This window comes from Artemia sp. Qi Xiang Cuo, chromosome 7, assembly GCF_049724085.1.
Source record: "Artemia sp. Qi Xiang Cuo chromosome 7, ASM4972408v1, whole genome shotgun sequence".
In the NCBI taxonomy this organism is placed as follows: domain Eukaryota; kingdom Metazoa; phylum Arthropoda; class Branchiopoda; order Anostraca; family Artemiidae; genus Artemia; species Artemia sp. Qi Xiang Cuo.
The window spans coordinates 16,651,860-16,678,584 of NC_142800.1; the positions used below are offsets into that span (position 1 = coordinate 16,651,860).

General features: G+C 36.8%; 1 protein-coding gene across 1 annotated transcript in view; it reads right to left on the reverse strand.

The window, feature by feature from the left end:
- The window catches only part of PKD (serine/threonine-protein kinase D3), a 177,902-nt gene that overhangs the window by 128,970 nt on the left and 22,207 nt on the right, over positions 1–26,725 (reverse strand). Inside the window, exons 3-4 of the mRNA XM_089092070.1 lie at positions 17,811–17,949; positions 5,993–6,136 (exon numbers count right to left, since the gene is read on the reverse strand). Of these exons, the coding sequence (XP_088948196.1) occupies positions 5,993–6,136; positions 17,811–17,949 (283 nt within the window). The remainder of the gene's footprint in view (positions 1–5,992; positions 6,137–17,810; positions 17,950–26,725) is intronic.

Below are 26,725 nucleotides of genomic sequence, written 5' to 3' on the forward strand. Positions count from 1 at the left end.
ATATATATATATATATATATATATATATATATATATATATATATATATATATATATATATATATATAGAGAGAGAGAGAGAGAGAGAGAGAGAGAGAGAGAGAGAGAGAGAGAGAGAGAGAGAGAGAGAGAGAGAGAGAGAGAGAGAGAGAGAGAGAGAGAGAGAGAGAGAGAGAGAGAGAGAGAGAGAGAGAGAGAGAGAGAGAGAGAGAGAGAGAGAGAGAGAGAGAGAGAGAGAGAGAGAGAGAGAGAGAGAGAGAGAGAGAGAGAGAGAGAGAGAGAGAGAGAGAGAGAGAGAGAGAGAGAGAGAGAGAGAGAGAGAGAGAGAGAGAGAGAGAGAGAGAGAGAGAGAGAGAGAGAGAGAGAGAGAGAGAGAGAGAGAGAGAGAGAGAGAGAGAGAGAGAGAGAGAGAGAGAGAGAGAGAGAGAGAGAGAGAGAGAGAGAGAGAGAGAGAGAGAGAGAGAGAGAGAGAGAGAGAGAGAGAGAGAGAGAGAGAGAGAGAGAGAGAGAGAGAGAGAGAGAGAGAGAGAGAGAGAGAGAGAGAGAGAGAGAGAGAGAGAGAGAGAGAGAGAGAGAGAGAGAGAGAGAGAGAGAGAGAGAGAGAGAGAGAGAGAGAGAGAGAGAGAGAGAGAGAGAGAGAGAGAGAGAGAGAGAGAGAGAGAGAGAGAGAGAGAGAGAGAGAGAGAGAGAGAGAGAGAGAGAGAGAGAGAGAGAGAGAGAGAGAGAGAGAGAGAGAGAGAGACACTATATATATATATATATATATATATATATATATATATATATATATATATATATATATATATATATATATATATATATATATATATATATATATATATATATATATATATATATATATATATATATATATATATATATATATATATATATATATATATATATATATATATATATATATATATATATATATATATATATATATATATATATATATATATATATGCATATATATATAAATATATATATATATATATATATATATATATATATATATATATATATATATATATATATATATATATATATATATATATATATATTCTGTAACTTTGAATCTTAGGTTGGGCTCCGAACAAATCATCACATCTGTCTATCACAGATATCATATGTGTCTCTGAAGAGATTTCTTTTCGAAGGAAACTGAAAAAAGGGATATCCACAATTAGACGATAATCCCGCTTTTGATGAACACTATCTTCTAAGTACGGACATCCGGATAAACCGACAAAAAGGATGACTTATGGTAACTGTAAGGATTTTTCTATATTTTTAAGCTATGATCTATATTTTCAGCTATTAATATAATTATTATAATATATACTATTACTACTAATACTACTACTAACAACTCACAGCAGCACCGAGCAACCTGAGACAAACAGCTACGCACACTTCTCCTCCATCCCGATTATATATATTAATTGAAATTATATATGGTTAATATTCAATATGAATGAATATATATATATATGTGTGTGTGTGTGTGTTTGTGTATATATATAGCACCGGGAGCACAGAGCTTTCGCCACCGGGCCCCGGCACTCGGCACACGGAAGGCTTCTATATATGGATTCTCACTGTTCTCTTCTAAACGTAGAAAATTTGAGCCTTTTCTTGATATCATGACGTCCAAATGAACCTTTAATTAGAAGTAGTGCCTTTGTAAATTTACATTTTTTATGGACCTTTAACTTTTGCCTTGGCTTGTCTTCTGACATTATGAAAGATATATCGCCAAAGCTTTGTTTTCTTTAATTGTTCAGGTGGTGGAACAAAAACTTCTTCTTTTGCTTCGGCTTTTCTTTTGTCATTATGAAAGACATATCGCCGAACCTTTGTTTCTTTTAATTGCTCAGGTGGAGGGACTAAAACTTCTTTTTCTTCCAACGATTTATCTAGTCTAGGTGTTTGATTTTCAAAGGTATGGTAGGGATTGATGACTTCATTCATGTCAAAATACAAAACCAAATCATCATCGCTATCATTTTCAATTTGCTTAGTTCGTTTTACCTTGGCTTGTGTTTTGTCATTATGAAATACATATTGCCGAACCTTTGTTTTTTTAACAAAGGTACGGTAGGCATGGATGACCTTATCCATGTCAAAATTCCAAACCCAATCATCATCGCTGTCATTTTCAATTTTGACACGTTTTCAATCTCGCTGTCCAGGTTGACTTTCATTGACTCGCTCACATTTTTGGCATCGCATGTCTTCTAACCACGTGTGTCCTCGCCCTTCATTCTGATTTTTGACTTGGTCAAATGCTCGGTGTCACCAGTCTTCTAACCACGTGTGTCTTTCCTTTTCATTTTCATTTTTAACAAGCCATCGCTGTTCTTCTAACTGCTTGTGTATTTGCTCTTGATTTTCATTTTTGACTGGCTCACATGCTCAGTGTCGCATGTCTTCTAACCCTGTGTGTCTTTGCTCTTCATTTTCATTTTTTACACCACCGCTTTTCTTCTAATCGCGTGTGTCTTTGTTCATCATTTTCATTTTTGAATCGATCTCTTTCTTGGTGTCGCATGTCTTCTAACTGCGTGTGTCTTTGCTCTTGATTTTCATTTTAGACACGCTGCCGCTATTCTTTTAGCCGGGTGTGTCTTTGCTCTTCATTTTCATTATTGACACACTCTAATTGTCGTCTTTGCATATCTTCTATACGCCCGTGCTTCTTTTGTTTCCATTTCATTTATAGGCTTTGGACTGACTATCGGAAAAGTTTTGCAGTCAGCCTTGTTTAGCTGCTCGTAAAGGTGTTGTCGCAATTGATCATGCAATTTTTCGTTTTTAGGCCTTCCAACAGACATTATATTAGGCTATATTATAAATATATTATAAAGAACTGGTGCTTTTGAAACTCAGCAATCTTATTTATGCTATGCATCACATCACATAAGAAAATGCTAATATGATCTCATATGTGATGTCATATGAAATTCTTATGTGATGTACTAACATAGTACATTATACGGCTCTTGACAAATTTTCTCAATTCTGACCTATCTAGATCTCTTTTTTTATGCGAGAGTAGTCCAAGATACCAATTTTCCCGAAAAAATATGGGACCGTTTTCGAGAATATATATATATATATATATATATATATATATATATATATATATATATATATATATATATATATATATATATATATATATATATATATATATATATATTTATATATATATAAATATATATATTTATATATATATATATATATATATTATATTTATATATATATATATATATATATATATATATATATATATATATATATATATATATATATATATATATATATATATATATATATATATATATATATATATATATATATATATATATATGTATATGTATATATATATATATATATATATATATATATATATATATATATATATATATATGTTTATGTGCGTTATTTATGATATAAATATTTAAGCTATAATTGTATCTTTTAAAGCTATAATCAGATATTGCTTCCAAACACGGTTCTGACCATAACTGTAGGGGATAAAACATTTCGGATGTGGTAATTAAAAATGCGTTACGCAACACATCTATTTTGGCAGGAGAGGGAAAATAGTCTGAAAATGCGTTTCAGGTTTTCCTATTGTTTTGACGATGATTGTTTTGCACAGAACGAAGGCTTTCTTAGGCCTCAAGATACGGCAAGACAAACTTGACATCAAAAGCTCCACTATTTTACTATTTCTTCGAGTGAGAAGCAATGTACTTTTTGAACAAGAAAAAGAAACAGAACTTAGCAGAAACTGTGAAGCAAACTGACCCAATCAATAAAAAATGCTGAGTTTAAGAAAGTACGATAAAAAATTTGTAATATCAAAGGTCTTCTATTAAAATAGCGAAGATTATTTACAGTATGCTCTGGACGCTTAAGAAAAGTTTATCTCTAACCCCAAGTTTTCACATTTTTTTCGTTTTAGTCTTATTTCTAAATTAACCTTTCAAGTTCTTTTTTATATATCTACATTATAGGTACTTGAGTGTATACCACAGTTTCACTTAGTGATTCACGTGCCAAACAAAAAACCTTTCGGAAGGGGGTAGGGGGGGTGGGGGGTTCTGACACAAAACTTACAGAATTCTTGCATTTTAATTTATTTATATATAGTCCTGGGCTAACTTTTTACAGCCTTCCCATCCCAGTTTTGAGCCAAAACCTAATTAAATTTTGGTTTTCAGTGGTTCATCGTGTTCAGATCCTCGTATTACAATTTGAAAATCTTATGGTCTTTCTAATTGGCATAAGTCCTTTGGTCTTTTTAGGTCTATGATCTTTCACATGGTCTTCTTGGTATAAACTCTTTTTATTTCCTTGCATATCACGAGGCACAGCACAAATTTCTTCATAATTTTCTGACATTTTTTCTTCGAGGTGGCACATACAAAAATAAAAAAAAATAAATGTCTTATTTCGATCCTTACTTCACCTTTCTAGGACAGAAGTGCATTATTACGAGACTCTCCAGCAAGTTTCAAATGGTATACTATAGTGATGACCATATCCCCTTGGACGAAAACTACAGAGTACGCGTTAAATATGAATACTGAGGGGGCGGAGCATCTCTCCACTTATTGCAAAATATGTTTAGTTCTAAATGAAAGTCAATGTTTCAATAGGTCCGTTTTTTAGCACAAAGATCTTTCGTCTTTCTGCAAAGATTATCGTTTTTTCAACTCATCTTTGTTCTAAGATCTTACACTTCACTGATATTAGCAAAAAGCGTGAAAGACGCCACCTTTCTGCCATATAGAACAATGATGAGAGAACTTTGATGATCTACTCATCATTGTTCTCAGACCGCTGATTAGAGCAGAATGATGAAAGACGTTTGCATAAAAAACGGCAAAAGATGCAAGATCAAAGATTTCACTTTTAAGCTTTTCTAAAAAAAGATGTAAGATCTTACCACATTGATGAGTGAAAAAACGCCCCTAATAATTACTTGAAGGGAGGGCAAGGACATCGAATAAAATACATATTTCTGTTGGCTTCACCGAAGTTCTTCATGGTTCAATGCTTTATGAAGTGTTCCTTCCATTTCAGGGCTCTGCTTTTTTATCGTTTTTTTTTTTTTTTTCTTTTGGGCAACTTTTTCACATTCAAACTTATGCATAGAATTAGGCTTGATTTTCCAGGACTAGCCTGTCCTTTAGTAATGTTTGAAATAGTCTATGTTTAACTGTAGAAAAAATTAAGGCCTGGTTTGGTCTACACACATTGCTGGTTCACAAGCCATGATCTAAATAAGGTTGATTTGTAATTAAATATATAAACAACTACTACTACTACTACTACTACTAAAAACTCACTGCAGTACCAAGGCCCCAGAGGACAAAACAGCTGCGCACGCTTCTCGCCCGTCCCGATTTATCCAAAGCATCACTCCACCCCTTTCCATGAAGTCCTAATTTCGTTTAAATTCTTCCTTATGAACTCTTCCTATGCCATTCAGGGACGACCTGCCTTTCGTTTGGCCAAAGATGGATGGCCAAAATACAATTTGTCATCCCTCATTCGTAGAACATGTCTTAGCCATCTCAGTCTTTCTTTCATAATTTTCCTAAACAGTGGTGTAGAACCCTATTTTTGGAACAATTTATTGTTTAAGATACAGTCAGTCACATGGGTAATGGGTACTTAAAACTATCTGTATAGTCTTCAACACAAAAGATGTAATTTGCTACAAAAGATACAGATATTCAATTCAAAAGACATGGTTTTATACAAATGATATCCTAAAAAGTGCGACATAACCTCTTTTTTCTTACCCTGCATACCACTCCCCCCCCCCCTCCTTTGAAATTATCTCATTCCTCTCATATATCCTCAGAATCTAGCTTATCATCTTGTAAGTTCACTAAAGGTACAGTTCAATAATTTCATAATCTAAATGAACTTCTTTTTCCGAAGAAACAGACCACAAAAAATCGACTCACCTTCACATTTTAAGCCCTGTCGAACCAACCCGAATAGCATCTCTCCACAAAAATCACAAAATGTCGGGGACTTATAGCTGTGTACTTGAAGCTGATGTGGACTGATTTGTGGTGCATCTTGTTGTATAGGCGATGGAAGGTTGGCTGAAATTTAAAAAATATATATTATTTTTATTCAACAATTGTATTGATTACATTTAAATTTTGTCGCAGTTAATGATTATTTTTTAATTATATTATATTATTATACTTTAGAACATAATGTAATTTGAGTATTAAGTATAGTGTTTTTATTACATTATTTTAGTTTAAATCATTAATGTTAAAATTTTAAATATATATTTTATCATTTATTCATTTTTTATTCCTTTGAGAGAAAGAACTGTGAGAACGAAATAAAGCGGAGAAAAACATTATCATACTCAACACAATACTTTACTACCAGTAACGTCATCTGTTTGCCGGCAAAATGCATAGCCGAAGCGATAATTCAATGGTTTCTTATAAATGCCTGTTTTGTTGACAGTTTATTAAGGAGTAATCCCTGGTAGTTCAAAACATCCAGACGGGTATTTCGGACTTCTTAGTATTCAACAACAACGAAATAGGATGAAAAAATCCCAATCTGAAGGTGGAACAGCAGAAAATACTAAAAGCGATGCTGGACGGTAACCGCAGAACCTTTTAACAAACTAGTCAGTCGGATACAAATGAAATACAACTTCTTCCTCCAGTTTAAGATTAATTTTGTCGCACGAAAGCAATATGTAATTTGGTTCATTATAGTATGCTCCAGGCTGACCTTTATGTTTATAGTATATTCCTTATGTTTATAATATGTTCCAGGCTGACCTTTATGTTTCCCGCAGATCGACTAGATTATGATATCTAATTCTGATGCACCGGGAAGCCTGGCTCTTGCTGGTTCTTAGTCCAAAATTCAAGTCACAATACGATTTTTCCACTGAAAGATGAAATGTCATCTTTTGATACCTTTAACGCATGCGATCAGATTTGTATTAAAATTCATACCGAAGCCAGTTTGAAAATCAATAATTATTTAAGATTTGGATACGGTAACGATTCCAATATCCCGAAATTTCATATGGAATCGCATATGAATTCTTATCCGATTCAATAAGAATCAAGCTTTAAAAATAATTTAGCCAAAAACGACTTGGCTTGTTTAAACACCTTGAAAACAAGGAAATGGTAACCCTGTCAAAAGCAAAAACGTCACGTGAAATAATATGGAAATTTTCTTCTGATTCAAAGAGAATAAGATTCTAAAAAATAATTTAGCCAAAAAAGACTTCACTAGTTTGGACATGTTGCAACCGTGGAGACAGTAACCCCGTCGAAAGCAAAAACGCGACGCAAAGTTGTATGGAAGTTCTCAACCGATTTAAAGAAAACCAAGCTTTAAAAATATTTTAGCCAAAAACAACTTCGCTAATTAAAACATATTGAATACCAGGGCACGATAGCCCTGTCGAAAGCAAAAACGTCGCGTGAAATTGCATGGAAGTTTTTATCCTATTCAATGAGAGCCAAGCTTTAAAAAATATTTTAGCCAAAAACGACTTCGCTAATTAAAACATATTGAATACCAGGGCACGATAGCCCTGTCGAAAGCAAAAACGTCGCGTGAAATTGCATGGAAGTTTTTATCCTATTCAATGAGAGCCAAGCTTTAAAAAATATTTTTGCCAAAAACGACTTCGCTAATTAAAACATATTGAATACCAGGGCACGATAGCCCTGTCGAAAGCAAAAACGTCACGTGAAATTGCATGGAAGTTTTTATCCTATTCAATGAGAGCCAAGCTTTAAAAAATATTTTAGCCAAAAACGACTTCGCTAATTAAAACATATTAAATACCAGGGCAAGATAGCCCTGTCGAAAGCAAAAACGTCGCGTGAATTTGCATGGAAGTTTTATCCTATTCAATGAGAGCCAAGCTTTAAAAAACATTTTAGCCAAAAACAACTTCGCTAATTAAAACATATTGAATACCAGGGCACGATAGCCCTGTCGAAAGCAAAAACGTCGCGTGAAATTGCATGGAAGTTTTATCCTATTCAATGAGAGCCAAGCTTTAAAAAACATTTTAGCCAAAAACAACTTCGCTAATTAAAACATATTGAATACCAGGGCACGATAGCCCTGTCTAAAGAAAAAACGTCGCGTTAAATTGCATGTAATTTTTTATCCTATTCAATGAGAGCCAAGCTTTAAAAAATAATTTAGCCAAAAACGACTTCGCTAGTTAAAACATATTGAAGACCAGGGCACGATAGCCCTGTCGAAAGCAAAAACGTCGCGTTAATTTGCATGGAAGTTTTTATCCTATTCAATGAGAGCCAAGCTTTAAAAAATAATTTAGCCAAAAACGACTTCGCTAGTTAAAACATATTGAAGACGAGGACACGATAACCCTGTCGAAAGCAAAAATGTCAAGTGAAATTTCTCATACGATTCAAAGAAAACCAGGCTCAAAATCCTTTTGCCAAAAATGACTTGGCTAGTTTAAATATGACTAAGCGCCTTGCAAGTAACGCATGACTGCACCAGGACGTAATTAAACAACACGATTCACTGGAAGATATTATCTGCAGACACGGATTTTTCAGTGTTTTCACAACGTAGAAAAAGTCACCTCCAAATATGAAAAAATTAATTTTTAGGATTATATAAGAAGGAAAAAAATTCTGCGCCAAAATGTCCTGTAAAGACATCAGAGACCAAATAAAGCAAGCTACGTGAAAAAAATAACGTTATTTACATTTTCATACGGTATATTCTGGAAAAAAATATTGTATTTATTTCAAGTGAGTAGGACTTTTCAAAGTACTTCTGACTCGATATTTGAATGCATCGATAAGACTTGCTTTGAGAGTGGCGGCATCTTCTTGTGTCTCGTGGCTCGATTGGATACACGACTGTATCCGATGTACAATATGTAAAATACAATGTTTGAACACACCGTTGAAATACGCCTCATGAATACGATCAAATTTCCAAGTGTATTTATATAAAAAAAAAAGGAATGAGACACTAAAACAGACAAAGGGAGGGGGGGGGGGTCATTTTAAAAGTCTTATGTTAAAGCTGGCTTAATGCAGGTGATACAGAAACTAAATTCTGGTTATTTATATATACACACATATATATGTATATAAATATATATATATATATATATATATATATATATATATATATATATATATATATATATATATATATATATATATATAGATAGATATATATATATGTATATATATATATATATATATATATATATATATATATATATATATATATATATATATATATTACAACTACTACTACTAACAACTCACAGCGAAATCCTGCCGCCAGAGGCCAACACAGCTAAGCACGCTCCTCCTTCACCCCCAATCTATTCAAAGTTTTACTCTTTACTCCCTCTTCCCTCCCCATTCAGGGAGGACCTTCTCTTCCTTTGTTCCCTTTTGGATAGCCAAAAAACACAATCATTGGCAATCCGTCATCCTTCATCAGATAAACATGTCTTAGCCATTTCAACCTTTCTTTCATTTTAACCCTAGAAAATTAAATCGAACGACATTTTTCATAGAGCTTATTGTTTGACATACGGTCAGTCAAATAAGTACCTGCTTTCCCATACGATACCAGGCTCTCAATTTCAATTTCAATTTATAACTGGGATTTATTTTACAATATACATAAAAACAAACAAACAAAATACCCCCAGAAGCAAGCTTGTGCGGGGGTAATCCCTTCTAAACGCATAAAAAATCATAATAACAAAATAAGATCCAAAATAATAACTCTTTTCAGTTAATATTAATACAAATACAAGTTCTGCCCTCCAAATCAAAAAATAATAATAACATACTATAAATAGCCAATTGACAATAATCACGTAACCCCCCCCCTTTTTAGACAATTCATTAAAAATAATAAATTACTAAAAAATACGACCTCACTAACCTACGGAACAGCAGCAGGTCATCCACCCATTTAAGTTCCACTGGTAGACTATTCCAAGCACTCGGACCGGCATGACGGATAGAAAAAAATGATCTTGTCGCTTGCGGAATCGGTCTTCGAAATTCTTCCAAATTTCTAGTTCCATGCTCATGAACATCACCCCCACTCACAAACATTCCCTTAAAACAAACAGGAACACTACCATAAAGATACTTAAACATGAACTGTGTTTTATAAAATTTAAAAGACCCGATACCGGTAGAATCTTCAGCGTCATAAACTCATTACGAACAGATGATCCTCTATTATCCTTACCAATCAAAAGCCTTATTGCCGAATTTTGTAGTACACGCAGGGGCAGAAGATGCGTTCCGAAAGTAGACGACCATACTGAAGAACAATATAATAGATATGGATGTACAATTGAAAAATACAATAATCTTAATATACTAGTTGGGAGAAAATTTTTCAATTTACGCATAATTCCAACATTACGTGCAAGTTTCATAGACACACAATCAATATGATCTACAAAACTTAAAGTTTCATCAATAATAATCCCCAAATATCTAACACTCCTCTTTCGTGGAATCATTGATGTACCATTACTTAAATTATTCACCCATGGGTAATAACTTGGAGATCTGCTATATATCAATAAACTAGACTTATTACAATTAAGTTTTAACCTATTACTTCTCATCCACCTTTCTATATTCTTAAAACCTTCTCGTAATTGCGACATCAATTCATTCTCAGTCCTACCACATACGGTTAATTTCGTGTCGTCAGCAAACATAACTAGGGCTTTACTAGGTTTAAGTGTCTCTAGAGGAGGTTTAATAATAGTATACAACCCATCAACTGCACTTGACAAATCATTTATATAAATAGAAAACAAAAGTGGGCCTAGGGGTGATCCCTGGGGAACTCCACAATTTATAAATCTACTGTCAGAACGTGCATCATTAACCTCCACAAACATTGACCTTGAATTTAAGAATGATTCTAACAACTTCAAAGCATTTCCCCTAATACCACAATTTTCTAACTTCATTAACAAAATATCATAAGATACAGTGTCGAACGCTTTCGCAATATCCAGAAAAATTGATGCAACTTTAAGGTTATTGTCTAATGCATCATTAACATATGTAGTCAAAAACAACATTGCATGCTCACTAGAATAACCTTTTCTGAAACCAAATTGATTTTGATAAAAAAAACAAATTCTTTTCAAGATACTTTTCTAGCCTTATATATACTAGCTTCTCGAAAATTCTAGCAATAACTGGTAGCAGCGAAATGGGACGGTAATTACTTATATCATTTTTATCACCCCCCTTAAATATTGGAACAATCTTCGCTCGTTTCAAACACTTTGGAAACACACCACTTTTAAAACAACCATTTATTAGTGAAACCAGTTGTTTAATAACACAATGTAGAACATTGTGCAATGACTCTTACCGTCTCCTTAGGACAAAGTCCATCAAACCGATCCATATATAAAAGGGGAAAGGATTTAACGCTGCTAACCTTGACTCAAAACCCAATCAGCAACTAAACTCACTTCCTCTCAAATTCCCATCCTTAAGGATGGGAACATGACGTCACAACTTCCCGGAAGGTAGTTGCCCTTCCTAACTATCAGCTTCAGATGATATCTAAAGACTACTAGATGGTAGTCTTTACTTCTACCATCAATAACAGCACTGCTGTATACCCTAGTATCGTGTATCAATCCTGCCAGTCTTAAATTTACAATAACATAATCAATAAGGTTGCCAGTCTTATCACCATATGAGTACCACGTTAACTTACAGGCCATTTTATGACCAAATACTGTATTGGTTATAATTACATTACATATATATCTACGAAATGGCAGTCATAAGCATTGCTATGACTATTCCATTGTAACAGTCATAACTATGTCTATTTGTTCATGTACCTGTATGTAAAATTCATCTGAGCCTCCGTCAGTCGGTTCTACAAGGGCATATACCAACCACTATGACTGATATCTTGCCTTCTTAGTCATAAAGTAAGTAACTATAATTCTATTACTTAGACCTTCTCAGCCTCAACCAGAAATAGAAGCTTCCTTATTGATCGCAAGTCCTACTACCTGTCGACGTAACCCATACTTCCCACTTAAAAAAATAAATTCCATATCATCTAATTCCATGTTTCCCAGCCCTGAGGGGTGAGTTTCTGAAACTCCTAATAAGCCCATTTAGAAGTTCTGGGGGATGTAGTCGAAAAATCAATACGATAGTGTTTCTTAACGTCGTAATTTATTTCTCAATTTTCATATTATGTACATCACTAAAATTACTATGGCCTCAAGAAACTCAATGCCCTCCCCCTTAGGTCAGGAACAAATACTTCTATTCAAGTCTAAAAAAATTACTTAAGCCGGCTTAGAACTGGACAGCAAGAAATCCCTGAACAACCCAGTTGAATAGAGGCTTCGTGAAATCCTGGGCCCATCCTCATCACGTCACGGTTTTCCACACTTGGCAATGTTCTTTTAGCGCAAAGAGTTAACGTTCTGCACAATGAATCTCGAGCCTATCACAATGAATCTCCCAATCATTACAAATTCGTGCTTGCAAATATCATGCTACAATGGGGATGCAGACCGTAGTATACAACACGTCAGGACGAAGATATTCAGCCCGACAAAGCCCACCAAACAAACGAAACCCAAAAAGAATAACCAATAGTCAAAATTCAGTGCAATGATGTGACATCTCTGAACCTTTTATACCTAGCCCTATTGTTAGGGCATATATATATATATATATATATATATATATATATATATATATATATATATATATATATATATATATATATATATATATATATATATATATATATATATATATATATATATATATATATATATATATATATATATATATATATATATATATATATATATATATATATATATATATATATATATATATATATATATATATATATATATATATATATATATATATATATATATATATATATATATATATATATATATATATAAAAATAAAAAATATATAAAGTATATATATGCTTATATACTTTACTTACTTACTTGTACTTGGATCAGGACACAAGCTATGTAGCTCTCCCTGGCGACAGGATCTGGCTGACTGTTGAATTCCACATGTTACGGTCTTGGGTTAATGGGGCAATAATTTCGATTCATGAAGGGTCCCATCTGCGACCATGTTTCCGGAATCCGCCAGTCGGCTCGAGGTCAGATTAAACGGTGTTGAGCCTAGTTTTGGCTTGTCCTCCATGTCGTTTCCTCCAATCAGGTGGTGGTTTGCAGCGTAGGCTTTGATTTGTAGAAGTCTCGGCCGGTCTTCGGCAAACATGGCCAAACCGGGACAGGCGGCGGCGTCGAATGATAGTTGTGATGTTGTACTTCTGATCAAATCGTTGGCGGATGATCGTATTTCGGGTTCGGTCGCTGAGTTGTAACCCCATTATGCTCGGCAGACATCTGTGTTCGAATGTGTTCAGGGCGTGTAACTCGGTGACTTTTAAGGGTCACGTCTCACAGCCGTACAGTAAGACGGATCTTACTAAGGCATCGTAAATACGAATTTTTATTTTCCGGTGGATTTCCTTCCTTTTCCATAGCGGCTTCCACAGCTGTGCAAAGACAGCGGAAGCTCATGCAATGCAGCATTGGATTTCTTGGCTACATCCGCCGTTGATGTCGATGTACGATCCGGGGTCACGTCTCACAGCCGTACAGTAAGGCGGATCGGACTAAGACATCGTAAATACGGATTTTTATTTTCCGGTGGATTTCCTTCCTTTTCCACAGCGGCTTCCACAGCTGTGCAAAGACAGCGGAAGCTTATACAATTCAGCATTGGATTTCTTGGCTACATCCGTCGTTGATGTCAATGTACGATCCGAGAAACTTGAATTTATTGACAACTTCAATCTACCTTTGGTTAAGGGATACAGGGGTAGAGCTTATATCCGGGGCATTAGACATAGCTTTAGTCTTGTGAATATTAATCTTTAGCCTCATTGGGGCAGCAACTTCGGAGACTTTCAGAAGCATTTTCTGGGCTTCGCCAAAGGATTTGCCAAGAAGGGCAACATCATCGGCATTATCCAGGTCGGTGGTACTGAAATCAGGGCTAAACTTGACTCTTTGAAGTTTAGCATTGATTTTTTCATTACCCAATCGACGACAAAATTGAATAGTTCGGGAGAGAGTACATACCCTTGCCTTACAGCGAAGTCGATATTGAATAGCGGAGAAAGTTCTCCGTTGACCTTGATGCAGGCTCGTGTGCGTTGATAGTAAGCCTGAATGAGTCGTATGATCTTAGGTGGGACACAGCACTCTTCCATTGTCATCCAAATTCCTCCCCGGATGACTGAATCAAAGGCCGTAATGAATTGTTGATGTTTGGCTCGATGTTCACAATTCTGTCTCAAGGTGAAGAGTTGGTCAATACACCCCATGCCGGCTCAGAAACAAGATTGGTTGGGGCAGGTTCTTTCGTTGCGACGTTTTCGGAATCGGTTAAGCAGAATCATTACAAAGATCTTTGCCGCAACGCTCATTAGTGAGATCCCTCTATATTTTTTCCATTTAGTGCGGTTGCTTTTCTTGAAGACTGGCAGTATAACTGAGTCTTGTCATTCCTGGGGAAACCGTTCCTAAGACCAGATTGAGAAGCGCTTCTGTAGTTTCTGTAGCTTCTGCCGGGGTAGAATCTGTGCCTGGCGCCTTGTGATTCCTCAGCTTCTTGATTGCCTCTTTGATCGCTTGTATTGAAGGAGGGGGTGAACATTGACGTTGCAGTATGGGGCTTGTTGACTCGGTGGTACTGAGTTAAGGTTAGGGTTGTTTGACTGGAGTACAGTGGTGCTATTATTGGGAAGCGTTTGAGTGGAAGAGATGTTGTGACTGGGGTTCAGAAGCTTCTGGAAGTGGTACTGCCATTTTGCGATTATGTAATCTTTTTTTGACAGAAGCGTTCCATCTTCGCCTCTCGTTCCAGTTGATATCTCTTTACTTTTCCCAGTTGCTTCTTTTAGTAGTTGGTAAAGGTTTCTGGCATTTGAATGACTAGCAGCCTTCTGCATATCTGCTGCCACGTGGTCGAAGTAGCTTTGTCTGTTGCGGCGGGCGGATTTATGGCATTCTTTTCTCGGTGTTTTGAACACTGTGGACTTGATATTTCGGATCTGTTGTCATAGCTTGATGGTGTCTTTAAAGATCCACTTTTTCCGCTTCCGATTTAGCCTGCCAAGGACTTTTTTTAGAGGCGTCTGTTACGGTGTCTCTGATCTTCCTCCACTCGTCTTCTATGTTTATGGTGGTTGGCTCTTTATTGTCGTCCTTGGACAGGATGTCAAAACGGTTAGAGAATTCCAACCGGAATTCTTCTGGGATTGCTTTATCATGAAGACACGCTACATCGTATCTCGGAGGAGGTTGCGCTCGTCTCCTGGAGGCGAGCTTTATGGTCAGGCTTTTAGCAGCATATGATCGGAGCCGTTCTTCGCTCCTGTGTCGGCTCAACGGTAGGCTCTACACTTCTGTATAGAGCTTCGCCATCGAGAGAATATTAGCAAGTAATCCACCTGGGATTGGGCTCTCCCATCTCGAGAGCGCCAGGTGATCCTCTGGGATGGTTTGTATTAGAACAACATGTTTGCCAATACAAGATTATGCTGCTGGGCAAATTCTACGGGTCTCCTTCCATGCTCGCACCTGTCGCCCCATCCAAATCTTCCAACAGCTCTTTCGCGTCCTGTCTTGCGGCTTCCAACAAGGGCGTTAAGATCACCTCCTAGGATGAGTATATCAGGGTTTGGGACTGTTCTCAATGACTGGGTCAAAGCATCGTAGAACCCGTCAACCGTACTTTCGTCCCCGTCTCTGGTGTGTGCATAGGCTGAGATGACAGTGATGTTGAACAGGTGACCTTTAAGATGGGCCTTATCCAGACAAGGTGAAATTGGCTGCCATTCAACTAGGGATTTTGCTGCCTTAGTACTGAGGAGAAGACCAACCCCCGCATTACCAGAGCCATCGCTAGGTCCGGAGTTGAAAAATCGGAAAACGGATTTTCCACCATGGGTGAAGACCAGCTCATCTTCCAAATTTCCATTTAGCCAGGTTTCGGATACACACAGAATGTCTATGCAATATCTTTCGCATTCACCTGCAATGAAGGTCCGGGTCGCAGGGCATTTCAATGAACATACGTTCCAGCCCCCCACACTGAGGGACTGTCCATGTTTCAACAGGTGGTCGGCTAGTTCACTTTTCGTCGGGGTCGCCGGTGGCTCTAATGCATCGCTTGCCGGGAATGCCGTAGCCAAAGTTGGTTTTTTCATTCTTTCTGTCATTTCCATCGATTCGTGAGAATATATTTAACCAACGGGTCTCCAATCCGACGGCAACCCTTCTGCGTGTTAGCTGGCGTCCGCCAAGGTTAGGTTAGTAGGGCCGTTGCCACCCTTCTACCACGGTGAAGCCACGCAGCTGGATTGCTCTCTGAAGATCTACGAACGGAAAAGGTGCCTTTTGTGCACCCCAGAGACCCCCAGCCCTCTCTAGGGGCGGAACAGCAACCTCTATCTACCCAACTTAATTTACAGGGGAGTTTAGAAGACAGAGAGACGGAGAAGGTACCTGTTGTGTACCCCAGAGACCCAAAGCCCTCACTGGGGGCGGAACAGCAACCTTTATCTACCCAACCTAGCAACCATGCAACTTTGACGGTCAGTTTGGCATTGAGAGTTCTCCCCAACGTCAATGTCTGGTGCTGGTTAAGTGCTTCTTTTTATTTGGTGAAACAGCGTTCTGCATTTGCACTTCGATGTAAAAACGATGAGACTAGAACAAATGACATTGGTACAAGTGAGGAGACTGGTCCAATTGCTATCAACCTGTTGGTTGTATAAGCCTTTTAGTTCATCTCCCAACTGGTTCAGTCGCCACTTGTTTGTCAACATCAATACTAATTTGCAGTTGGCGTGCAACAGCTAGTACTCAATTTAATGGTCAAACGATTTTTCCTCAAAGAACAAACTAGGAATTTTCGGTTGAATAGCAAGTCTTCCTCCTATGTAGAGCGATTTTTTGCTGTCAGATGTTAGAAAGTAGCAATAAAATTTTGGCGAACACCCAACAGAAACTCAGCCTTAGCCTTTTGGTTCACACCTTCTAGAACCTCTCTTGTATTTTTGCTGCAGTTGATACTTTCAAAAGTCAAGAATACGTCTTAATCATGGTGGTCTCGTATTGTTGGGTAAATAATTCCCCCCCGAAAAGCTCCAGTTGTATACGCGAGAAAGAGCACAGATAACGAAGTCCCGCAGCTCCAAAGCTAAATTATGAACTAGAAGCTCATCCTTTGAAAATAAGCACAGATATCCTGATATGGGGCAGCACTGAAGACGAAACTCCAAATCTTCAAATCTTCTCAACGATAGAAAAAATGCTGCGTTCCTGACAGGAGATAGGCTAACAGGCCTACCGCGACTTCAACTTAAAATAAATGCACTCTAACATACAGCAACTGGTTTTTCAATACAATAATAGCCTGCTCTGTAACATTTTAATTCAACAATTCATAAATTCCCAAGTCGTGTTCAGGTTGAAGTGTACTGGCAATCATTAATTCATTGATAACAATTAGGGTAGCTCCTGTCTCTGGTTAAAAATGTGCCTCTAATATTAAACGGTGGGAGCTATTCATTATCACTTTTAGGAATTAAACCTTAAAAAAAATTGTATGTTTTTTAGTCTACAAGTCTTACCTATAAGAACAATCTCAATCAATGTATCATCAGCAATCTCAGAAACAGCATTTACTAGCTGGAGAATATTTGTTGTCGAATAATCGTGTCGAAAAAGTAATAATGACTCAGCAAGGCGGGACAAGCCATGATCTGGAAACTGAAATTAATCTATTATTTTTTACAGCAAAACAATCAGTCTTAGAAGCAATATGTATTATTTCTATGAAAAAAATGATAATTAAGAACAGCAAGTAATTTACACAGTTGAACAGATTCATCCACCAGTTTTAGCTTTGACACATATTACTATTAATTAAAAAAAAACCTTTTCCACAAAATAAGTTTTTCAAAGAAAAGTAAAGAACTCCATTAAACTAAAACTGAGCAAAAATAAAATCAAATAATCTACCAAGCGTAAAACTACCACAAATAATCATCAATAAAGAAATGAAACACAAACGAACAGAAATTACAATAAAAAAACGATTGAAACTCAAAACGAGCAGAAATTAACATGAGTAGGGATCAAAACTCCTATGCCTTCCATAGACTAGAACATAATTTGCACTTTACTGAAAAAATGTAAGTGTTTTTACTTTCATAACTTTAATAAGTCAAATAATATTAACATTTTGACTAATAATATTTAACATTACTAAAAATCAGAATATATATATATATATATATATATATATATATATATATATATATATATATATATATATATATATATATATATATATATATATATATATATATATATATATATATATATATATATATATATATATATATATATATATATATATATATATATATATATATATATATATATATATATATATATATATATATATTACACTGAAAAAGCACATTCATTTGTATGGATTTGTGTGGATACATTTACGCTATTTTGATTTGGTTAAATTTTAAGAGCAAAAGTAGCCACGAAAGTTTGAACATAATACCCTCAGTCGTTCTTGGGATACTGCTGAGATGCCTTATTGGGAATTAGCATTAACACAGTGCATTTTGATTTAATCTTAAGGCAGCATTTAGTTTTTAAACATAATCGGCAAATGGGAAGGTGGGCGTGGGTGGGGGACTAGTTGCCTTCCAATCGCTTTCGACTATTAAAAAGGGCACTAGCCCTTTCTATTTTCAATCGAATGAGCCCTTTTCAAAGTTCCTACAACAACTCCTTCGATACGAAGTAACCTGGTCTAAAAAAAAAAAAAAAAAAAAAAAACACTGTACCCACATCGAACTTTACTATAAAATTGTCAAGCCTTCCAATCACTCTCGACTATTAAAAAGGGCACTAGCCCTTTCAATTTCCAATCGAATGAGCCCTTTTTGAGTTCTGACGACAACGCTTTCTATAAACACCTTTAAACACCTTATATGCCCTAAGGGCATAAATTACAACCCTTTTCCTGAGGGCTGTGAGGGAGTTGTTATCCTCAAAGACGTACTTCTCTGTACTTCAACTACATTAAACAAAATGGCTATCTTAACATTTCTTTTAGATGTGTTTGGGGAAATAGTGGGCGTGAGATGGGTGTTAGTTGCTCTCCAATCACTTTCAACTATTAAAACGGCTCTATCCCTTTTAATTTCCAATCTTATAAGCCCTTTTGAAATTTCTACGACAACGCTTTCAATAAAAACCTTATATGCCCCCACGGCATTACTTACAGCCATTGCACTGAGGGCTGGGGGGAGGGGGTGTCATCCTCAAAGACCTAATTTCCAGAACTTTCAGCTACGCTAAAAAAAATTGTTATCTCAAAATTAGATTGAATCTGTTTGGGGAAATGGTGGGTGGAAGAGGGGGGTTAGTTGCCCTCCAATCACTTCCGACTACTAAAAAGGACACTAGCCCTTTCAATTTCCAATCGAATGAGCCCTTTTTGAAGTGTGTACGACAACACTTTCTGTAAACTTAAAACCCTTGCCCTGAGGGCTGTGAGGGGATTGCCTTCCTCAAAAACAATTTCCGGACCTTTCAACTTCGTTGAACAAAATGGCTATCTCAAGATTTTGATTGAATGTGTTTGGGGAAATGGTGGGCGTGCGAGGGGGTTACTTGCCCTCCAATCACTTTAGACTATTAAAAAAGGTACTATTTTTACCAATTTTATGACAAATATTTTCTTTTCCAGTTTTTACAATATTGAAAATAAAAATACAATTACAGTGAAATAAATTCTTGAACTGATGGATCTTTCAACAATTAATATCATTATATACCTCGTATCAAATATTCAATGTGATTTTGTTTATGATTACCAAGACTGTTCAAGACGCACATAGTTTTCAGTAAAGTGCCAATGATGCTGTAGGTTTTGGACTTTTACAGTGAGGAGGAGGTCACACCCAAACTCTTGTTTGTCGTGATTTTTATTTATTGTACATTTAATTTAAGTTTTACTCGTTTTTAGATTTATTTGTTAATTTACAGGAATATCTATTGTATGTTTGTTTGCATTGATTGTTTATTTAATTTTTATTCGACGTAAGTTCAAAGTATGCCTCAATTGGAAAATATTTTTTTTCGCCTTAAGCTCGCTTCTCAAATTAAGTCCAATCATTACTCGCTTTAAGACCCAGTTATACATTTAGGTTATTAATTGTTGTATGTTTTTTGCTATGATTGTTTATTTAATTTCTGTTCGTTTTGGATTTCATTGATTCTTTAATAGTAATTTCTGGCGAGTTTGAATTTTAACAGGTATTTGTATCTGCTGAGCTTAAATTTAAAATGGCTTCTAATTTTCTTTGAAAAACTTATTTTCGGAATTTTTTTAATTAATTTTTGTTCGTTTTTTATTGCAAAAAATTTCAAGTTTTTAAAACTTCCTTATTTCAAAATCAAACTTTTTTTAAAAATCAAATATTCATTAAAGTATCAAAGCTGATATCAAAGTAACAAATCAAAGTAAAAAAATGGGTTTGTGTCAACCTCGGACTTTTTTTATCTGATGTTTGAACTATTTTTAACAAAATTGATATCTCAAAATTTTTATCGGATGGGTTCAGGGAAAAAGGGCGTGGGGGGACTAGAATAAGCTTCGGTCTCTTTTGACCCTTTAAAATTGATCTAGAACTTTCTATTTGCAATCAAATGAGCCTTCTCTTAAGTTTATACGAGTATCCCTTCTATAAGAACCATATATATCCCCAGAGTATAACTTACAACGCCTGTCCCTGGGCCCTGGGGGGTTGCGTCGACCCTGGAATTTTAATATCTGATGGTTGAACTATTTTTAACAAAATGGTCACCTGACATTTTTATCGGATAGGTTGGTCAACCCGATATATACAAGAGCGTGGAGAGCGGGAGGGGCTAGTTGCCCTCCGATCTTTTTTCATTCTGGGAAAATGAACTACAACTTTTAATTTCCGTTCAAATGAACCCTCTCTGAAGTTTAGACGAGCATACCTTCCATAAGAACTATATATGCCCCCAGAGCAAAACTTACAACGCCTGCCCCGACCCTGGGGAGGGGGTTGTATCGACACAGGAGTTTTTCTTATCTGACCTTTTAACTATTTTTAACGAAATATCCATACGTAAAGGAGTTTTGTTATATGATCTTTGAACTATTTTTTAACAAATTGGCTACCCCAAATTGGGGGGGGGGCGGTTGCCCCCTGATCACTTTTGACTCTTAAAAAGGGCACAAGAACTCTCGATTTCCAATCGAACGAGCCACCTTTAAAGTTTATAAGACGACACCTTCTATATGAAGTGCCTCTTGGAAAAAAAATAATGGAGTGTGGGGGGACACTAGCTGCCCTCCAATCACTTTTGACTCTTAAAAAGTGAATTACAACTTTCGAGTTCCAATCAAATGAGCCCTCTAGGAAGTTTACACGAGCATCCCTTCGCAACAATCGTAGCAACAATATATGCCCCCAGGGCATAACTAACAACGCCTACCCCCGGGCCCTGGGGGGCTGTGTCGACACCGGAGTGTTTTGTTATCAGAACTTTGAACTATTTTTAACAAAATGTCTATCTCAAAATTTTTATCTGATGCATTTAGGGCGTGGAGCAGAGGGGCTAGTTACCCTCCGATCTCTTTTGACTCTTAAAAAGTGAACAAGAACTTCCAATTTCCAATCAAATGAGCCCTCTCCCAAGTTTACACGAGCATCCCATTCATAGGAAATATATAAACCTCTAGAATATTACTCATGACGCCTACCTACGAGTCCTGTGGAGTTCCGTCGACATAGGAATTTTTTTTATCTGAGCTTTTAACTATTTTAATGAGATGGTTATTAAAAAAATTTTTCGGTTGGGCTTGGGGAAAAAAGGGGTGTGTGGGGGGGGGGATAGTTGTCCTGGGATATCTTTTGACTCTTAAAAACTGAACTAGAACTTTCAATTTCCAATCAAATGAGCCCCCTCTGAAGTTTATACGAGCATCCCTTTCATAAGAATGATGGGGGGGGGTTGTTATCTACTTTTTGAACAAGTTCCAAAACACTGGCTATCTCAAAATTTGTAGCGGACGGGTTTGGGGAAAAAAGAGCGTGGGGGGGGGCTAGTTTAACTCTCTTGACTCTTACAAAGTTAACTATAACCTTCAATTTCCAATCAAATGAGCCCTCTATGAAGTTTATACGAGCATCCCTTTCATTAGAACCATACGTGCCCTTAGGGCATAACTTAGAACGCCTTCCCCTGTGCCCTGGGGGTTTTATTGACACGTGATTTTTTCTTATCTGACCTTTGAACTATTTTTAACAAAATTTCTATCTCAAAATTTCATCAGATGGGTTTTGAAAAAGAAGGCATGGGTGGGGGGGCTAGCTACCCTCGGATCTCTTTTGACTATTAAAAATTGAGCTCGAACTTTCAATATCCAATCAAATGAGCCTTCTCTGAAGCTTATACGAGCATCCCTTTCATACGAAAAAATATATGTCCCAGGGCATAACTTACAACGCCTGCCCCCGGGCCCTGGGGGGATGTGGAACACCTGAGTTTTTGTTATCTGACTTTTGAGCAATTTTTAACTTAATGGTTATCTCAAAATTTTTATTAGATGCATTTGTGGAAAAGGGGCGTGGGGGAGGGCTAGTTGCCCTCCAATCTCTTTTGACTCAAGAAAACTGAACTAGAACTTTCAATTCCCAATCAAATGAGCCCTCTCCGAATTTTTTACGAGCATCCCTTCAATAAGAACCATATATTCTCCAGGGTATAACTTACAACACCTGCCCTCGAGCCCGGGGGGGGGGGGGCTGTGTTGACCCCTGAGTTTTCATTATATGGTCTTTGAACTATATTAAATAAAAACTATCCCAAAGTTCTTATCGGATGGGTTTGAGGAAAAAGGGGCGTGGAGTTGGAAGGGGGCTAGGTGCCCTCCAATCTCTTTCGACTCTAAAAAGTGAACTAGAACCTTCAATTTCCAATCAAATGATCCCTCTTTGAAGTTTATACGAGCATCCCTTCCATAAGACCCATATTTGCCCCCAGGGCATAACTTACAACGCCTGCCCCCGGGCCCTGGTGGTTGTTTCAACACCGGGATTTTTGTTATATGTTCTTTGAACTATTTTTAACAAAATAGCTATCTTAAAATTTGTATTGGATGCATTTGGGAAAAAAAGGGTGGGGGGAGGGAGCTCGTTACCCTCCAATATCTTTTGACGCTTAAAAAGTGATCTAGAACTTTCAATTTTCAATCAAATTAGCCCTCTCTGAAGTTTATACATGCATTCCTTCCATAAGAACCATATATGCCCCCAGGTCTTAACTTATAACCCTTGCCCCTGAAGACTGTGGGGGGGGGAGTGTCCTGCTCAAACAAATATTTTCCAGAACTTTCAACTACGTTGAAAAAATGGCTATATCAAAATTTTGATTGGATGTAGTTGGGAAAATTGTGGCTGTGGAAGGGGTGTCAGTTACCTTAAAATCACTTTCGACTATTAAAAAGGGAGCTAGCCATTTAAATTTCCAATCGAATGAGCCCTTTCTGAAGTTTCTACGACAATGGTGTCTATACAAAACATTATATGCCCCCAGGGCATAACTTACAACCCTTGTCCTGAGGGCTATGGGGGAGTTGTCATCCTCAAAAGACCTAATTTCCAGAACTTGAAACTACGTTTAATAAAATGGCCATCTCAAATTTTGATTGGACGTGTTTGGGGAGAAGTTGGGCGTGATAGGTGGGTTAGTTGCCCTCCAATCACTTTCGACTATTAAAAAGAGCACTGGCCCTTTGAATTTCCAATCGAATGAGCCTTTTTTGAAGTTTCTACGACAACGCCATCTATAAAAACCTTATATGCCCCCAGGGCATAAGTTAAAACCCGTGCCCAAAGGGTTATGGGGGAGTGTCCTCCTCAAAAACATATTTTCTACCTGGAAATCAGCTACGCTGAACAAAATGGCTATCACAAAATTTTGATAGGATGTGTTTCGGGGAATAATGGGCATGGGGGAGGCTAGTTGCCCTCCAATTACTTTTGACTATTAAAAAGGGCACTATCCCTTTGAATTTCTAATCGAATGAGCCTTTTTTTAAGTTTCTACGACACCACCTTCTATAAAAACCTTATATGACCTCAGGGCATAACTGAAAACCCTTACCATGAGGGTTGTGGGGGAGTGTCCTCCTCAAAAAACATGTTTTCTATCTGGAAATCCACTACGCTGAACAAAATAGCTATCTCAAAATTTTGATTGGATGTGTTTGGGAGAATGATGGGCGTGGGGGGGAGGGCTAGTTGCCCTCAAATCACTTTCGACTACTGAAAAGGGCACTAGCCCTTTGAATTTCCAATCGAATGAGTCTTTTTTAAAGTTTCTACGACAACGCCTTCTGTAAAAACCTTATATGCCCCCAGGCCATAACTTAAAACCCTTGCCCTGAGGGTCGTGAGGGAATGTCCTCCTCAAAAACATATTTTCTATCTGGAAAACAAGTACGCTGAACAAAATGGCTATCTCAAAATTTTGACTGGATATATTTGGGGGAATGATAGGCGTGGGGGGGCTAGTTGCCCTTCAATCACTTTTGACTATTAAAAAGGGCACTAGCCCTTTGAATTTTCAATCAAATGAGCTTTTTTTGAAGTTTCTACGACAACGCCTTCTATAAAAAAAAACTTATATGCCCCCAGGGCATAACTTAAAACGCTTGGCTTGAGGGTTGTGGGGGAGTGTCCTCCTCAAAAACATATTTTCTATCTGGAAATCAACTACGCTGAAAAAATGGCTATCTCAAAATTTTGATTGGATGTGTTTGGGAGAATGATGGGCATGGGGGGGCTAGTTGCCCTCCAATCCCTTTCGACTATTAAAAAGGGCACTAGAACTCTCGATTTCCAATCGTATAAGCCCCCTTTGAAGTTTCTACGACGACATCTTCCATATGAAGTGCTTCTGCGGAAAAAAAATAATAAATAATAAAACATTGGAGCCGTATAGCCTTTACTATAGGCAACGCTATAGCGTTGCCTCTGATTCGTTTTATGATTCTTTGAAAGAAGTTACCTTGGATACATGTGATTCGCCCCAGTCGAATCCGGCATCGAAAAGAACAACCCCTTTAAATCCTTGGAAGACTCCGGGACTCCTTAAAAGTTGGAGGAAGAAAAATAATCTTTGGAAGGCTTACAGGTCCTCTAAGCCATCTTCTCGTGATTCTCGACTTAAACTTTTCAAAGCTTATAGAAGAGTTTACAATTCGCTTTGCCGAAAGGCAAAATCGTTATTTTATTACAGAAAATTCTCTGCGTGTGGTAAAGACACTAGTAAGACAGGACAAGTAATCAAATCTGTTATCAGGCCATCTTCTCTGCCTTTTTCTGCCCCTTCAAGCATTGTGATGGAAGGCAAAAATATGGAGGGTGAGCTGAAAATTCAAGATGCGTTTACTTACTATTTTTATAATATCGGCAAAACTACAGCCTCTTCTGTAAGTCCTTCTTCTTCTCTACCTGACTTTAGGTCTTACCTTAGACCGCCTTGTCCTAAATCAATAGCATTGGAATCTGCCTTTGAAACTGAAATAGCCAGAATTGTCAATGGTTTGAGGGGTTCTTCATCTTCTGGCCCAGACCGTATTCCAACTAAGGTGTCAAGTTCATTCTTCCTGTCATGGTTTCTGCCCTCACGAGACCTTTGAAAATGGTGTCTTCCTAAGTGCTTTAAAGCGTTCTCACGTTATTATTCTTTTTAAAGATGGATCAAGGAATGATCCTGGAAATTATCGTCCCATATCTCTTTTATCAGTGTTTAATAAAATTTTTGAAAAAGCTATGCTTTCTCGATTTCTTGATTTTCTTAATTATAAACACTTTTTTCATGATTTTGAAAAGCACTGAACAGTTGAGAAGCACTCAACTGAGCATGCATGGGAAACTCTCTTGAATTATTTACATTCAGTTCTTGACTCTGGTCTGATACCTGCTGCTCTTTTTCTCGATGTACAAAAAGCAATCGACTCATTAACACACAAGATTCTTCTTTGGAAACTGTCCCATGTTGGTATAAGAGGGAATGCTTATTCTTGGTTTCTATCATATTTATCTGGTCGAGTCTTCTCGGTTGATTCGCACTTTTCTAACCCTTCGGGAATAGAGTTTGGCGTTCCACAAGGATCTGTTATTGGGTCGACACTCTTTTTAACCTTGGTCAATGACCTTATTAATGCGGTTCAAAATTTAAAACCTAACATTTGCTGTCGTCTTTGTCAACCAAAATCCGTCATTAGTTGTGACAGGAGTTCGTCTTTACCGAATGCACTTATTGGTTTTGCTGACGACAGTACTCTTGGCACAGCTGGTAGAACTGAGTTTGATCTTTATTCATAGATGAAAGCCCTTTTTGAAAGAGTTATCCGATGGTTTGATGTAAATTATCTTGCCTTAAATGTCGGGATGTCATGTTTTCTCATTTT